Below are 16,147 nucleotides of genomic sequence, written 5' to 3'. Positions count from 1 at the left end.
CTAAGTTACTGCCTCTGGTTCCAACTCATTGTTATGCTGAACAGTCGGTCTATGCTGCTAGATGCTACAGGGAAAAAGAGAGCAGTATCTTAATATATATATATATCTTTTATTGATTTCAGAGAGGAAGGGAGAGGGAGGGAAGGAGAAACATCAATTGTGAGAGACAGTCATTGACTGGCTGCCTCCTGCACGCCCCACACTGGGGATCGAGCCCGCAACCTGGGCATGTGCCCTGACTGGGAATCAAACCTGTGACCTCCTGGTTCATAGGTTGACGCTCAACCCCTGAGCCAGCCGGGTGAGAGCAGTATCTATAACAGTGATGGCGAACCTTTTGAGCTTGGCGTGTCAGCATTTTGAAAAACCCTAACTTAACTCTGGTGCCGTGTCACATATAGAAATGTTTTGATATTTGCAACCATAGTAAAACAAAGATTTATAATTTTGATATTTATTTTATATATTTAAATGCCATTTAACAAGAAAAATCAACCAAAAAAATGAGTTCGTGTGTCACCTCTGACACGTGTGTCATAGGTTCGCCATCACTGATCTATAACATGCACTGGAGGAGCTCACGATGTGAGGGTGGAACTTGAGGCCATATCCATAAACTTACACCAGTAACACAAGGCTGCCAATGCTGAGTGAGAGAGGAAGAACAACTGTGAAGAAAGCGAGACTCAGACAAGCAGAAATGTGAGTATGAGGTAAGTGGGAAAACAGCGGTACAGCCCAAGGGTGCTTCATGTTAGCTAAATTCCAAGTTTGAACTTCACACATAGGTAATGTGTAGGGTAAACAAAATGTATAGTCCAAGTTTGGCTCAGTGGATAGAGTATCGGCCTGCGGTCCTGGGTTTGATTCCAGTCAAGGGCATGTACCTACGATGCAGGCTCCTCCCAGGCTCGGGCCCTGGTCGGGGCTCGTGCAGAAGGCAACCAATTGATGTGTTTCTTTCACATTGATGTTTCTCTCTGTCTTTTCCTCGCTCTTCCACTCTCCCTAAAAATGTATGGAAAAATATTGAACGAGGATTAACAATAAAAAAGTATAGTCCAAAACAGATACTCTCAGAGTGATGGGGGCGCTGAAATAAAGTAATAGGTGGCAAAGGCCTAAAGGAGGCACAGACTGGCGTGCTGCAGGGCAACAGTCACCCTAGCGACAGGGAGCCACTGGATGAGCTTCTGGATTAGGTGATGGCAGTGGCAATAGAAGGATGGTGGCAAATGCAGAACTAATAAGTAACCAAATGCAGTGGGAAAATGAAAACTCTATGTGAATGTGCCTTCAAAGAAAAGGTGAAATTGGGAGGAGGCGGGGGTTGAGAGGGAAGCTTGTAGGAACTGCTATAAGTGTAAGTTGAAAGATGGGCCAGTCAAGTACAAGTGTCCAGTGGGACAGAGATCTGGGACCAGAACTGAGTACAGGCATTGAAAATACCGTTTTGAGCCCTGGCTGGTTTGGCACAGTGGATAGAGCGCCAGCCTGAGGACTGAAAGGTCCCGGGTTCGATTCTGGTCAAGGGCACATGCCCGGGGTTGTGAGCTCGATCCCCAGTAGGGGGTGTGCAGGAGGCAGCCGATCAATGATTCTCTCTCATCTTCATGTTTCCATCTCCCTCTCCCTTCCTCTTTGAAATCAATAAAAATATATTTAAAAAATAAAATACCATCTAGACCCAATAGTTGGGGTAATGAAGTGGATTAGTAACAGCCAAGAGATGATCCCATTGTCAAATTCTCATTTGAAGTTTTATTGATTCTTATTCTTTTTGATTCCGTTCACTCGTAATGGATCCTAGAAAGCCTTCCCAGATTTCAGAGAGCTTATAATTCCATTAAAACACTAAATTAAACATCTCTGGTAGTTCTTACATTTTCAAAGGGCTTTTCATTATACTTACAAATACAACCTCCCAGTTTTAAGTCCTATGCTTCAGCACTAAACTAGAGAATATAAAAACTGGGAAAGAATACCTATTGCCATATATTTTTTATTATTGGCTAGTAGAGCAATTCAATATTAATACATGATTTGATTACTTTTCAGAGAAATGTAGTTGTGGCTTCCAATTACAGCATCCAGCAAAGGAGGAAAAACAGTAATTTCACAAAACTGGTGTGAAAGTATGCAAGTGAGAAAAAATATTAACGTTTTCTTCCCCATGAGTATATGAGGAGGAGAAAGCTGGGTGGGTGAGGGCGAGAGGACAAGATAGTTTACCCTCGGGCAGCTGGAATCCCAGAGGAGTCCTCAGAGGGCTGGTTTGTAAACAGCCAGGGAATGAATGCTGGGAGCAGCTCCCCAGCCTCTGCAGGCCATGAGGAGGGGAAAGTGAGGGAAGTAGCCATCCACACGGGGCTATTTTATGGCCTCTGCTCTGCTTGGCTCCTGAGAAAACAGAAGCCTCCCAGACAGGTCCAAGGAAGCACTTGTTAGCTGCTACTTGCCAAGTTTCTCCCTCTGTTGGGCTCATTAAGAGCCCATATCCAAAGCTTGAAGGCTAAAGCCTTGTTAATGGCTTCAGGATGGCACTGTTCTCCACAGGGGAGGCCTTCAGAAGATCAATTGTCCCTATTCCCATTCCATTAGCATTCAAGTATGAACTGATTCCCTCTTTAGTGGAACAAATAGAGAAAGAGTGCATTTAGCCCAACAGAGAAAACTTGCTTACTTTGAGATTTCACATTAATATAAGAAGAAAACAAGGAGCCCTTAGCTGATTTGGCTCAGTGGACAGAGCTTCGGCCTGCGGACTAAAAGGTCCCAGGTTCGATTCCAGCCAAGGGCACATGCCTGTGTTGCGGGCTCAATTCCCACTCAGTAGGGGGCGTGCAGGAGGCAGCCACTCAATGATTCTCATCATTGTTGTTTCTCTCTCTCTATCTCTCTACCTTCCTTTCTGAAATCAGTAAATATCCTATATAATAAAAGCCTAATATGCTAAGTGGCCTGTCATCTGGTTGGCTGTTCAACCAATCAAAGAGTAATATGCTAATGATATGCTAAGGCCACTCAATTGCTTGCTATGACATGCACTGACCAACAGGGAGTAGATGCTCTGACTGGTAGGTTAGCTTGCTGCTGGGGTCCGGCCAATCGGGGACTGAGCGAGACAGGCCGGACACACCCTGGAGCCCTCTTGTGGTCCCTCCCTGGCTGGCCAACCTCTTGTATATATATATTTAAAAAAGAATATTATAAAAAAGAAGAGAACAAGGAATTAAGAGTATTTTGTGATTCAAACACAATGGCTTACCGTACTCTCCCTAACTGCCTCGATAGTAAAAGAAGAAACATCTGGCTTTGCTTTCAATACTGGAAACCCTGCCTCCTAAGGTTTGCAGAGCAAAGCCAGGAACTTAGGGTCCAGGCAAATCCTGGTTTAAAGGAGACGTGCTTGCCCTCCAGCACCTCCCTACTCCCTCCTCCCGCCTCCAGGCAGACAGGGCTGCAAATGTGTCAGGTGTGGGAAAGGTTAGGAGTCTACAGCAGAGTGAGACTTTCTGGACCTTTAAGCAGCACTACCTGGGTTTACACCCGACTGAGTCACACGGTGAAGAATTTTGTGACTAAGAGACTTCCTATGAACGTCAGTGGCCACTCTGACATCACAAAACAAAAAGAAACACAACAAACAAAGAAACAGTTGGTAGTGTGAGGACAATCTTCACAGCGCAAGGACTGGTCACATGGCAGCCTTTATCTCCTCAGGGGGCGCTGGGAACCAGAACTGAAAGGCAAACTGCAGAAAGCTTTCCCGACAAACACAAGTCAGGGATAAAGGGTTCAATATGCAAAGTCTTTTATTTAACATTTTAAAACGTTAAAACTTCCGACCACCTCCGTATGCGCCATTCCCATTAGAAGGAGGAACGGTGGCTTCAAACTCGGGCAGAGCTGCGTGTTCCTTACAGACTCTGTAGGCACTTTAGAAGTGAAGCTTGGCTTCAAAATACAAACACTGGGGGCTTTGGCTCAACCTTTTAATATAAAAAATCCACTGATGTACAAAAATGCGAAAGTGGGACAATGACAACATATGAAATCCTGTGACTGAGAGTCCCCTGGAGAGTGCCCGGTGGGGCACGCACATCTGCCCATACAGACTCTGGGGGGGAACATAAACGAATGCAAACCAGTGCTACCAGGAGGGGCCAGCGTGTGTGTGCGCCACCCCGCCAGCCACAGACCAACGTCTACTGCAAACATCAGTAACACAAAGTACGGCACCTCCCAGGAACAGCAAGGCAGCTTCTTACTCACGATGAACCAGCACGAAGAGGCCCAGCAGAAAGAGTACTGCATACTGGAAGAGAAACAGCCAGTCAGGGGAGCCTACAGGCTCTCGAGTCCTCAGGCCTAACAAATAAACTGGCCTTTGTGACCAGAGTACAACATTCAACTACCCAATTAGTCTTCTCTTTTAGGGGTCCATTTAATTAGTTCCCTAAATTGAGCAAAAGATCACAGTTTTAATGAAACATAAAGTACATGATCTTTTTTTTTTTTAAGTCTTTATTGCTGAAAGTATTACAGACCCCTCTCCCCCATTGGCCTCTCCCAGCCTGCCCCTGGCCCCCACCCCAGGCCTTCACCCCCAAATTGTCTGTGTCCACGGGTTATGCATATAGGCACACAAGTTCATTGGTTGATCTCTTCCCATCTGCCCTCCCTCCCCTCTGAGGTTTGACAGTCTGTTCGATGCTTCTATGTCTCTAATGAACAACAACAAAAACCCCCCAAAACCAAAAATAGATCCAGAGACATAAAGTACAGGATCTTACCTTAAACTTAGGATAGTCATTCATGAGGATTGTCACAATCCCAATATAAGGAACAAATCTAAACAAAGAAACAAACAAAAAATTGATTGTTAAGAACTTCCTATGTAGTTATCATTTACTGAGCATTCTCAGTATCTTCCACAGAAAATTAATTTTCAGTTCACAGAGTCCATTTGTATATACCGTCGTCCTATAGATCCTTTCAACAGCCCAGTGATAGGGAAGTTAGGAACATCGCCATTCTATAGATGAGGAAACAGATGCTCAGGCCCACGGCACGTGGCTCCTGCGCAGAACCAGTACCGGATCCGAGTCTTAGACATCTATTTGCTGACTCAGTGCTGGGGGCTGGGTTGTCCTCATTACCTTTAGGAATTGTCAAACTAGTTGGGGAGACAAGGTAAACACAGCCAGAACATTACAAGGTACTTCATGCTAAGTGTCCGAAAAGTGAGTGTAAGAGCCCTAGTCCAGTACTTAAGATTTCCTCACCTCCCCTTTATTAACCACCTGTAATCTGGCTTTGGCTCTCTTAATCCTGGAACTTTCTAGAACAGTTGAAATCACTGTATGCAGCAGACCAGTCTCAGCTCCAACCTTCCTTTATTCTGCAGCATTTGACTTTGATGCCCACAAACTGATGTTTCTTTTCTTTTTTTAAAATATATTTTATTGATTTTTGCCCTAACTGGTTTGGCTCAGTGGATAGAGCGTTGGCCTGCAGACTGAAAGGTCCCAGGTTCGATTCCGGTCAGGGGCATGTACCTTGGTTGTGGGCACATCCCCAGCAGGTGTGCAGGAGGCAGCTGATCGATGTTTCTCTCTCATCGATGTTTCTAACTCTCTATCCCTCTCCCTTCCTCTCTAAAAAATCAATAAAATATATTTAAAAATATATATATATATTTTATTGATTTTAGAGAGAAAGGGAGAGGGAGAAACATCAATGATGAGAGAGAATCATTGATTGGCTGCCTCCTGCACTCCCCCTACTGGGGATCAAGCCTGTAACCCAGGCATGTACCCTTGGCTGGAATCAAACCTGGGACCCTTCAGTCCACAGGCCGACGCTCTATCCATTGAGTCAAACCAGCTAGGACAAGTTGATGTTTCTTAAAATCTAGACTTCCTCTGTCGGAATCACTGGAATAGCTTGTTAAAAATGCAGATCATGCCCAGTCAGTGTGGCCCAGTGGTTGAGCGTCAACCTATGAACCAGGAGGTCATGGTTCGATTCCGGGTCAGGGCACATGCCTGGGTGGCAGGCTCGATGCCAGTAGGGGGTGCGCAGGAGGCAGTCAATCATTGACATTTCTAACTCTCTCACTTTCTCTCTCTGAAATCAATGAAAACATTAAAAAAGGCAGATCTTTGTATCTTTTCCAGATTTACTGAGTCGGAGCATCTCTGGAAGGTGGGCCCTAATGATGCCTCTGCACACCGAAGTTCAAGAAGCATGTTCTGGCACATGACATGCGTGGAACAGACATGTGGTGGCAAATATTATCCCCTTGGAGGGTTCACACTTTAGTTTCCAGCCTGGGACAACCTCTAAGAGCTGAAAATAACAGTCAGTACAGAATGGCACAGCTAAGCTACGAGGGCAGAGAGAGGGTCTCTGTATTTTATTTTTTAATATACTTTTTTATTGATTTCAGAGAGGTAGGAAGAGGGAGAGAGATAGAAACATCCATGATGAGAGAGAATCATGGATCGGCTGCCTCCTGCAAGTCTCCCACTGGGGATCAAGCCCACAACCCGGGCATGTGCCCCTGACTGGAACTGAACCTGGGACCTTTCAGTTCACAGGCCAACGCTCTATCCACTGAGCCAAACCGGCTAGGGCAGTTCTCTGTATTTTTTAATGTACATTATTTTCTTTTTAATGTAACAACTCTTTAATGTAATCTCTTGTGTCTCATTTACAACACCTTCATGAAAGCAACAGCTCTCCGTAAAGGTAAATCACCTAATTTAAGAATGTAAAGGCAAATGCCTGACGGTAAAATGCAGATTAAAAGCAATAAAAGCATCTGTGATTTCTATGAAGACAGTATCAGGCTGCTAAGTCTGATCCGATGATCAGTCAGCAACCATTCTCATGGGTAGAGACTTCCGCTGTTATCTCCTTACAACACTGATGCTCAAACCATCACAACCTGTGGCTCCCAGTAATCACATAGTCTTGCCTGGGAGTTTTCCATGGACACATTCTTTCCCCTAAGGTTGGTTTCTCTTTGCCAGCCTGAGTGAAATGGAAGTACCCTGATCTTTGGGAGTCACATAACCAAATGTAAGATAGCCTATGACAGGCAGTCCGAAGTCAAACAAAGGACTTAATGATCCATATCACCGTTTCCCTCCGTGGACAGAGACAGCACAGAGTGCACAATGCTATCAGTAGTCACCTTCAATTCAAATCAGATGCGCTTTTTCCCTCCCTGCACAGAAAAAGTCTGCTAAAGCGAGTTGGTAAAAAGCAGAAGGTTTAACATAAGTAAACCAGATGCCACCCACGAGGCCACCTCCAACACCAGCCTGTGCCGAGTCACCATCTAGAAGGCAGAGTGTGAAGATATGGAAGTCCTGGGTGCTGATCCCAGGAAGTAGCCTCAGAAGGAAGAAGTACCTGCTGAGGTTGTGGCAGAAGATACTTTTGTCAGATGTTACAAGGGATCTATATCTGGGAAGTCTGGACTACCATAGCTGACTTAAAAAGGTTCACTGTTGCTACCCCAAAATAATCTGTTTCAAGTTAAGTATAGAGTATGTTTCAAAAGCCTCATCCATGAAACTGAGTTCAGCCAATAGAGAGCTCAATTACTCTGTTCCTTCCATATATTTTTATTCCTCTTTTCTTTTATATTTTTACTGATTTCAGAGAGGAAGGGAGAGGGAAAGAGAGATAGAAACATCAATGATGAGAAAGAATCATGGATCAGCTGCCTCCTGCACGCCCCCTACTGGGGATTGAGACCACAACCTGGGCATATGCCCTTGACCAGAATCGAACCCAGGACCTTTCAGTCCACAGGCCGACGCTCTATCCACTGAGCCAAACCTGCTACGGCTATTCCTCTTTTCAATGTCAAGATCTCTCTATTCCCTGGCCCACCAGCCTTCCCTCTTTCTCCTGTTGTTGTCAACTCTTCTTTGAGTAACAGGTTCTCTCGTGGTTTTCAACTCCCTCCCTGAATTTAGGAAGAATCACCCCTATTAAATACCTCGTTGGTTCAGTATTAATTTCATTTTCTTTTTTGTTAATCCTCACCCAACCCTATTTTTTCCACTGATTTTTAGACAGAGTGGAAGGAAGCGGGAGAGACAAAGAGAGAGAAACATCAATGTGAAAGACACATTGATTGATTGTCTCCTGCACAGGGATCCAGCCTGCAACCGAGGCCCTTGATTGGAATTGAACCCAGGACCCTTCAGTCGGCGGGCCGACATTCTAACCCCTGGGCAAAACTGGCTAGGGCTGGTTTCATTTTCTAAAATTGTTTTTACTACATGTTACGACATGAATGAACCTTGAAAATATTATGCTATGTGAAAGAAGCCAGATGTAAAAGACTGCCTAGTGTAAGATTAAGGTTCTGTTTATATAAAATGTCCAGAAAAGGCAAACCATAGAGACAGAAAGATTAGTGGTTGCCAGGGGCTGCAGGGAAAAGGGGATGGGGAGTGACTGCAAATGAGTACAGAGCTTTCCTTCTGGGTGTGGAAACGTTCTGGAATTAGACAGTGGTGATGGCTGTGCACACCTTGTGAATATAATGAAACCCAATGAATTGTACACTTTAAAATGATGAATTTTATACCCCAATATATGGATTATATCTCAACAACGTTTTTTAAACTTGTTTTATTTTGGGCCCTGGGCTTGAAAGTGTAAAATTTTTTTAGTGTGCAGGCAGCTGTTTGAAAAAGGTATTGTTTTTAATGCATAAAGACATTTGTACCAGTTACAGAATGATCTGCGAGAAAGCTCTAGCCTCAAGGTCTGGGTACAGTGTGACTCCGAAATATCAGTTTAGGGTTTTATAAACACAATTTCCACAAAAGGAGGTGATATGCCCCTGTAAGTGTCAAGGTAAGTGGTGGCATAATCAGTGGAAAGTGAATTTGTGCAGTTAAGATCCGGTGCCCTGCTGTTCACGCCTCCCGGAAAGTTACTTACTTCAGAGAGTACCGGACTATTTCATTTTTTTTTATTAAAGCCACAGAGAGGTCTATATCTTCAATGTTGGAATTTTAAGAAATAACACAGTGTATAGTTCAGGAAGGGTGATGCATCTTTTACGCAAACAGGGGCCCAAGTGAGCAGACAGAACTGCATTAAGCACCTAATGATGAAGACCAGATAAAGGAACACGGTCATACTCGGAGGAGTACAAATAAAACGCTGTGGCAAAATTTATCAAAAGCTTTAGGCGTCACCTCTGAGAACTGACTGTGAAGAAATGACTGGGCAGAAGCACTGAAACATATGTAACAAGGATGCTCATCCTAACATTGTTCATAATCTTTAAAAATGGGAAAAAAATCAAAGCTTCTAACAGCAGGAGACTGTCTAACTAAAAATGTGGTCTATCCACACAGAGGAGAAGCGTACAGCTTTGAAAATGATGATATGGACATACATTTTTATTTGTAAAGATACTGATAACTCTGGGGGATGAAAAAAGGTTATAAACTGTGGCCATTCTTTGCCTGTACACAAACTGTTTTCAGTATGCGTGCATGCGCGCACACACACACACACACACACACACACACACACTCAGATCCACCTCTTTATACATAAAGGCTAAAAATATATATATCAAAAAGTTAAATATTTATGGAGGGGGAGCAGAAGAAAAGTGACTTTGCTTTCTGATGACTATTTTTTCCTTATGTTTCTACATGAATCTATAAACAAAAAGACTCAAAGAGGTTGATGAGTGTGAAGAACCATAATAGCAGCGTCTTGGGAACAGAGAGAGACGGGGACAATGATTTCTCAGGAACACAGATGATCCTATGTGGATGGTAAAGGTACGTCTGGCTCTCCATGGGAATGAAGCTCCCGGGAACTGGCGGCATGCGCAGAAAGCCCCCAGCACTGCAGGGCACAAAGCACATGGTGCTTATTCTGATCAGATCTCTCTTCCCCAAACTGAGCAACCTCATGCTGCAACTGTGGCAGCTCTCACTTAATAACTTGCACTCAATTCTCTAGGGGACCCCAGCTCCTCAGCGTGGTGGCCTGTTCGATAGAGCAGCGACTTTCAACTGGTGTGCTGCAAGAATTTTAAAAACATGCAATACCTGATTATTTAGTCAGAGGCATTGATCTCTTTGCCCTTAGATTGTCAAATAAAAAAATGACGACAGGCAACAATCCATTCCTTGCGAACGAGTCAAAATTAAACCTATTTTTTGTCAGATTGGCAAGAAATATGATGTATTTTTGGGTGTGCCGCAGAATTCTATTGATTAGTTTGTGTGTGCTGTGAGGTGGAAAAGGTTGAAAATCGCTGCACTAGAGGAACCACTCTGAGTTCACACTGTCCATCCCAGGTGAGGGGAGCAGGTGCTCTCACAGCGGTCAGAGTGTCACGTGGCCTCTGGACACTGCAAGCCAGCAGCTACCCGTTTCAGAGCTGTGACGCCTGTGATTCGGGTGCGATGGTTAAAGCGGGCTCTGAGGTCATCGGCCACTTACCACCAGTGTGACCTCAGACAAGCAACCAACTCGTCTGTGTTTCCTCATCTACAGAATGGAAATGTTAGGGTTGTTCTGAGGTTAAAAAAAGGTAATACTTGCAAAGCACTTAGAATGAATCGCTGGCATATAGGAAGCCCTAATAAATGTCAGTTATTGTTAATATTATTAAAAACATGAAGGTAGTTACAATCCCATACTTCCTTATACCAATCACTTACAATTCCTGTCTTCCACTGATTTGTTCTCCTGTTAAAATCTGAAATAAACAGGCTTAATATGACTTGTAAATTTCATGTGACCGCAATAATTTCAAGACCAGAAATAAAACAGTATGGTGTAAATTAATATGAACAAGTTAATTTAGATGAACGCTTTAAGATGCTGATTGAGTAAATACTTAAGAAATGTAAGTTTCGCCGAAACCGGTTTGGCTCAGTGGATAGAGCGTCGGCCTGCGGACTGAAGGGTCCCGGGTTCGATTCCGGTCGAGGGCATGTACCTGGGTTGCGGGCACTTCCCCAGTGGGGGATGTGCAGGAGGCGGCTGATCGATGTTTCTCTCTCATCGATGTTTCTAACTCTATCTCTCTCCCTTCCTCTCTGTAAAAAATCAATAAAATATATTTAAAAAAAAAATTAAAAAAAAAAAAGAAATGTAAGTTTCATGAAGCGGGATTAAAACTGCTGGGGATCCCCAGAGCCCAGCAGAGTACAAACATCAGAGTCCATGGGTGGTGCCCAGTAACATTTCGTCACTGGATTAAACAAATGAATTTTTAACGCCGACACTCCAATTCGTCATCTCATCACTAATATTCTATTCTTTTATTGTCTCCCTTTCCGCCCTTCCGGTGCAGTATACCAGAAGCTTTATTTTTTATTTTATTTATTTTTAAAAAATATATTTCTTTATTGATTTCAGAGAGGAAGGAAGAGGGAGAGAGAGATAGAAACATCAATGATGAGAGAATCATGGATCGGCTGCCTCCTGCACGCCCCCTACTGGGGATCGAGCCTGCAACCCAGGCATGTGCCCTTGGCCAGAATCGAACCTGAGACCCTTCAGTCTGCAGGCCGACGCTCTATCCACTGAGCAAAACTGGCCAGGGCTACCTGAAGCTTTAGAGGCATTTAATTAGCCCACCTTTTCAGAGGATACAAGGTGATTTGACAGAACCAGGACCGACCATTATGTCAATTGTATAGGATCAGCGATAAGATTGAGGGGGCCAGGTTTCAAGCAACATGAAAAACTTAGCAAGTGCTCCCCTCTATACTTACCCCCTCGCTCTCCCCACAACATCTTTTTTCTCTAGCCAATGTTGTCCTTGTTTATAGAGGCCTCGGTCATCAACCGCGTTATTGTCTCCTTTGGTCAAAAACTTGATATGTCCATTTTGCCTTAAAAGAATAAGAGAAAACCCAACTCATCAAATACCTCGATGTCATTTCAAAGCATAAAATTTGCTCTTGTTAACCAAAAATTCCTGTGGAACTGTGGTGTTTTAATCACCATTCCCAAGATCAAAAAGAATTATTTATTTAGCTAAAAGGATGTTTATAGCCGTGTAGTTTATAATAGGGAAAAACTGGAAACAAGCTAAAAGTTTAACATTCAGGAGTTGAAATACTAAACAAGCATTAAGGACAATGTTACAGAAGACTAATGCACTGAAGATCATACAAACTGTATTAAGTGAAGAAAAGATTATAAAATAGTATATGCAGAATAATCTCATTTTTATATTAAAACAAAGACAAACCACTAATATTTTTGAAATACACAGAGCAAAGGAACACATTAAACTACCCTACAGGCAAAATGAAGGTTATATGAAACAGAATGACCCAGTTTCTTTAATCAATAACTTGCAAAGAACAAAATGTTGGAAAAGGAATTTACATATTAAATAAAAGACACTATAAAGCCATATCAACCAATTTCAACGGAGGACCTTTATCTGAATCTGGATTCAAACTGTTAAAAAAGCTCACTGATTATATTTCATAAGTGTTTACTAAAATATTTACCTATGACATGACGTGATATCTATGATTTGATTCAAAATAATACATGCAGGATAGGGGGAAAAGTGTTAGTGTGCGTGGGACAGAATTAGCCATAGATTAATAATTATTGGGCCCTAGCTGGTTTTGCTCAGTGGATAGAGTTCTGGGTTCGATTCCAGTTAAGGGCACATGCCCAGGTTGCTCGATCCCCACTAGGTGGCGTGCAGGAGGCAGCCAATCAATGATTCTCATCATCGATGTTTCTATCTCTCCCTCTTCCTCTCTGAAATCAATAAAACTGTATTTAAAAAAAATAATTATTGGGACTGGGTAACAGGCTTTTGGGAGTTCACTGTACTGCTTTGTCTACTTTTATGCATGTTAGAAATTATCCATATTAAAAAAAAAAAAAGAGCAAAAATAACAGTATCTTACTTAATCAGAAATTTACTAGTTTAATTCTTCTAAAGAACCATGCGGGCCTGGCTGGTGTGGCTCAATTGTTGAGCATTGACCTATGAACCAGGAGGTCATGGTTCGATCCCCAGTAGGGGACCTGTAAGAGGTAGCCAATCAATGATTCTCTCTCATCATTTATGCTTCTATCTCTCTCTCCCTCTCCGAAATCAATAAATATATTAAAATAAAATAAACCATGAGGTTTCTAGTAACTTTACATTTTAACTAAAAGCAAAGTACATTTTATAGTTGATAAAAACCATCTTAAAATTAGTTCAAGTGAGTCTGGGTTAGTCATCATACTAGAAAGAAGAAAATTAGCTCCAGACTCTTAACTGACTAGTATTCACTGAGATGCTAAGCCAGAAACTGGCTCACTAGACACTAAATCTGCAGATGGAACTAAATTGGGAGGCGTTGCAAACACCAAAAACAGCGAGGTGCAAACAGTCACATGAACAATGAGGTTCCAACAAGAAAAAATGCAAATGTATGCAGAGAAAAACAACGTGCAGCTGACAACTCCGTAAAGGAAAGAACGTCTGAAAAATGCTGGCGGGTAAAAGGACAGGTGCCAAGAGGGGCGAGCTGCAAGCATGGACGCCAGGAGCCGCAGGAAGCGAGTCAGTTCAACCATGAAGATAGCAACACCACCAAGGCAGAAAAGTAAAACCAAATAGGAGAGGATGATTGGGACACGGGAGACTTCCCAGCAAAGGAAAGGGATGCTATGGGAGAGGTGGGTTATTTCCAAATAGTTGATTTGCCAAGCAACCCACCAAGCACATCCAATCTCCTCTGCCTCTGCCCCCTGCCCCGACACAGTCAGGAGAGGCCACTATAGCTGCTCGCGAAAGGAAGGTCTCCTTCATCTACTTAACGGTGTAACAAATGTTCTCTGGTGGCAACCAGCTCCTATTAGACCGACTCCAGTACCTCACAACTCACAGGCCCAAAATACTGGCCGATATAGTAATATCAAAGTTTGATACATTAATATCAAACTTTCCCCTTGCTAAAACAGGGACCAAATATTTAACATTATCCACCTCTAAGGAGTGCAACACACTTACAATTTAACCATCATAATACTGCGATGGTAGGAAGGAGGAAATAATTGCATCATAGAAAGTTAAACTATGCAGTGTGGCCCTAGCTGGTTTGGCTCAGTGGATAGAGCAGGGGTCCTCAAACTTTTTAAACAGGGGGCCAGTTCACTGTCCCTCAGACTGTTGGAGGGCCGGACTATAGTTTAAAAAAAAACTATGAACAAATTCTTATGTGCACACTGCACATATCTTATTTTGAAGTAAAAAAACAAAATGGGAACAAATACAATATTTGTATTTGCATGTGGCCCGCGGGCCATAGTTTGAGGGCCCCTGGGATAGAGCGTCGGCCTGTGGACTGAGGGGTCTCAGGTTCGATTCTGGTCAAGGGCACATGCCCAAGCTGTAGGCTCAATCCGCAGTGCGGGGCGTGCAGGAGGCAGCTGATCTCTCATCACTGATGTTTCTATCTGTCTCTCCCTCTCCCTTCCTCTCTGAAATCAATAAAAATATATTAAAAAACAAAACAAAAAACTATGCAGCGTGTTTATAAAACAAAAAGAGGTTTACCCCGAATTTAACATTATCTCTGGGTGCTAGGATTACATGTGATTTTGTTTTCTGTATTTTTTTTCAATTTACACAGCATCATGTATAACAATACACATGTAATAAGAATGTTCATAAGATGGAGATACATGAAAAAAGAGCTTTATATGCTATTTACAGATTTGCAAAGGCACCTTACAGAAGAAGCAGGTGGGGGAGGAAGGGAGGAATAAACAGGAGAGGTCAGTTGAACAATTCCTACCTCTAGTCTTCTGAAAGCTCAGGATGTTATTGCTTCTGAAAGAAATGAACAACAGTGCAAAAACCAGCCTGAAAACACCCAGGACAGACTGACTACACAAGACTTAATCCACTGTGTTTGTCATTGGGTCCTATATTTAAGAACAATGCCAATACCATTAAATCAAGATGATTATTACAACCAGGTATTTTAGTCTCTGTGAAACTAAGACGGAAATGGGAAACTTGAGACTATTAATAGCATCTGCAAGTTGAAGGCATCTCAAGTCGGAAAGAAACCACCAAACCGCCCAGATTACACAGTACAACACATCATAAAATATTAAAAAACCTGATAAAAAATTACTTTTAAGGCCGGCAAGTGTGGCTCAGCGGTTCAGTGTCAACCTATGAACTAGGAGGTCACAGTTGGATTCCCAGTTAGGACACATGCCTGGATTGTGGGCTCCATCCCCACTAGGGGGCGTGCAGGAAGCAGCTGATCCATGATTCTCTCTCATCATTGATGTTTCTCTCTCCCTCTCCCTTCCTTTCTGAAATCAATAAAAAAATAGTGTTTTTTTAATTACTTTTAAAATTTAAGGAATCTGTAGTTGATATAACATCTGCCAATGAACTTGCCCTGAAACAAGATGAACTGTTTTAAAATTTAATAACTCACTGGAAAAAGGAGACATATGTAATACTATATGTAATACTTTCAACAACAAAGAATGAAAAACAAAAACAAACAAAAAACTCACTGGATTTCAAAGGATCACAAATAAAAATGGACAGTATTTGCTCTACCCAAAGCAGGGCCATGGTTTAAATTGGTTTTCTCTGACAAACTCTGGGGAAAGTTGGTTCAGCTTTGTCCACAACAGGCAGTGCTGAGAACAAACACCCCAAACTCAATTGAAGAATCTGGAAAATGCTACCCATACTGAATAAACCTTTGCAATTCCAAAATAAATTCCAAAAAAATGTAGTTAGCCTTTCCTTGTTAACAGTAGAATGCCATTTAAAAATGATCTCTTTCAAAATATATACTCGATTCTGAAAAAAGAGCAGTCAGATCTTTATTCTACAGTGAAGATAACTCTTCTAAACTGGAATGTTTATGGGGATTTGCAAAAATCAACAACTGACAGTTGCCTCGTCTTTAGGTGGAGGAGATAAACTACGCTGGAGGTGGTCGAACAGGAATATTTATTTAGGGCTCCCTCATACTCAAGAACCTACATGAACCCCACCATTTCACGTCCCCTCTGTGCATCCTCCAGGACACCTGCTTTTTCCTTCATTTCTTTCTTTCCTACCCTTCTCAAA

The 16,147-nt window shown here is 42.6% G+C and overlaps 1 protein-coding gene across 3 annotated transcripts in view; it reads right to left on the bottom strand.

The window, feature by feature from the left end:
* Nucleotides 1–3,797: 3,797 nt before the first annotated feature.
* SEC11A (SEC11 homolog A, signal peptidase complex subunit) overlaps nt 3,798–16,147 on the bottom strand; it is a 29,897-nt gene continuing 17,547 nt past the window's right edge. The window contains exons 4-7 of one of the 3 annotated variants that reach the window (XR_004975180.1): nt 11,790–11,909; nt 10,728–10,765; nt 4,797–4,854; nt 3,798–4,318 (exon numbers count right to left, since the gene is read on the bottom strand). Coding sequence is in view for 2 of the 3 variants with exons in the window: in XM_036355704.1 (XP_036211597.1) it covers nt 4,268–4,318; nt 4,797–4,854; nt 11,790–11,909 (229 nt within the window). In the remaining variant the exon portion in view is untranslated. The remainder of the gene's footprint in view (nt 4,319–4,796; nt 4,855–10,727; nt 10,766–11,789; nt 11,910–16,147) is intronic. The other 2 variants (XM_036355704.1, XM_036355705.1) reach the window with 2 other exon arrangements.

Source organism: Myotis myotis, unplaced genomic scaffold (assembly GCF_014108235.1).
Source record: "Myotis myotis isolate mMyoMyo1 unplaced genomic scaffold, mMyoMyo1.p scaffold_m19_p_23, whole genome shotgun sequence".
NCBI classification, from domain to species: domain Eukaryota; kingdom Metazoa; phylum Chordata; class Mammalia; order Chiroptera; family Vespertilionidae; genus Myotis; species Myotis myotis.
The sequence above is the reverse complement of the archived record's forward strand: the minus strand, read 5'-3'. Positions and strand labels throughout refer to the sequence as shown.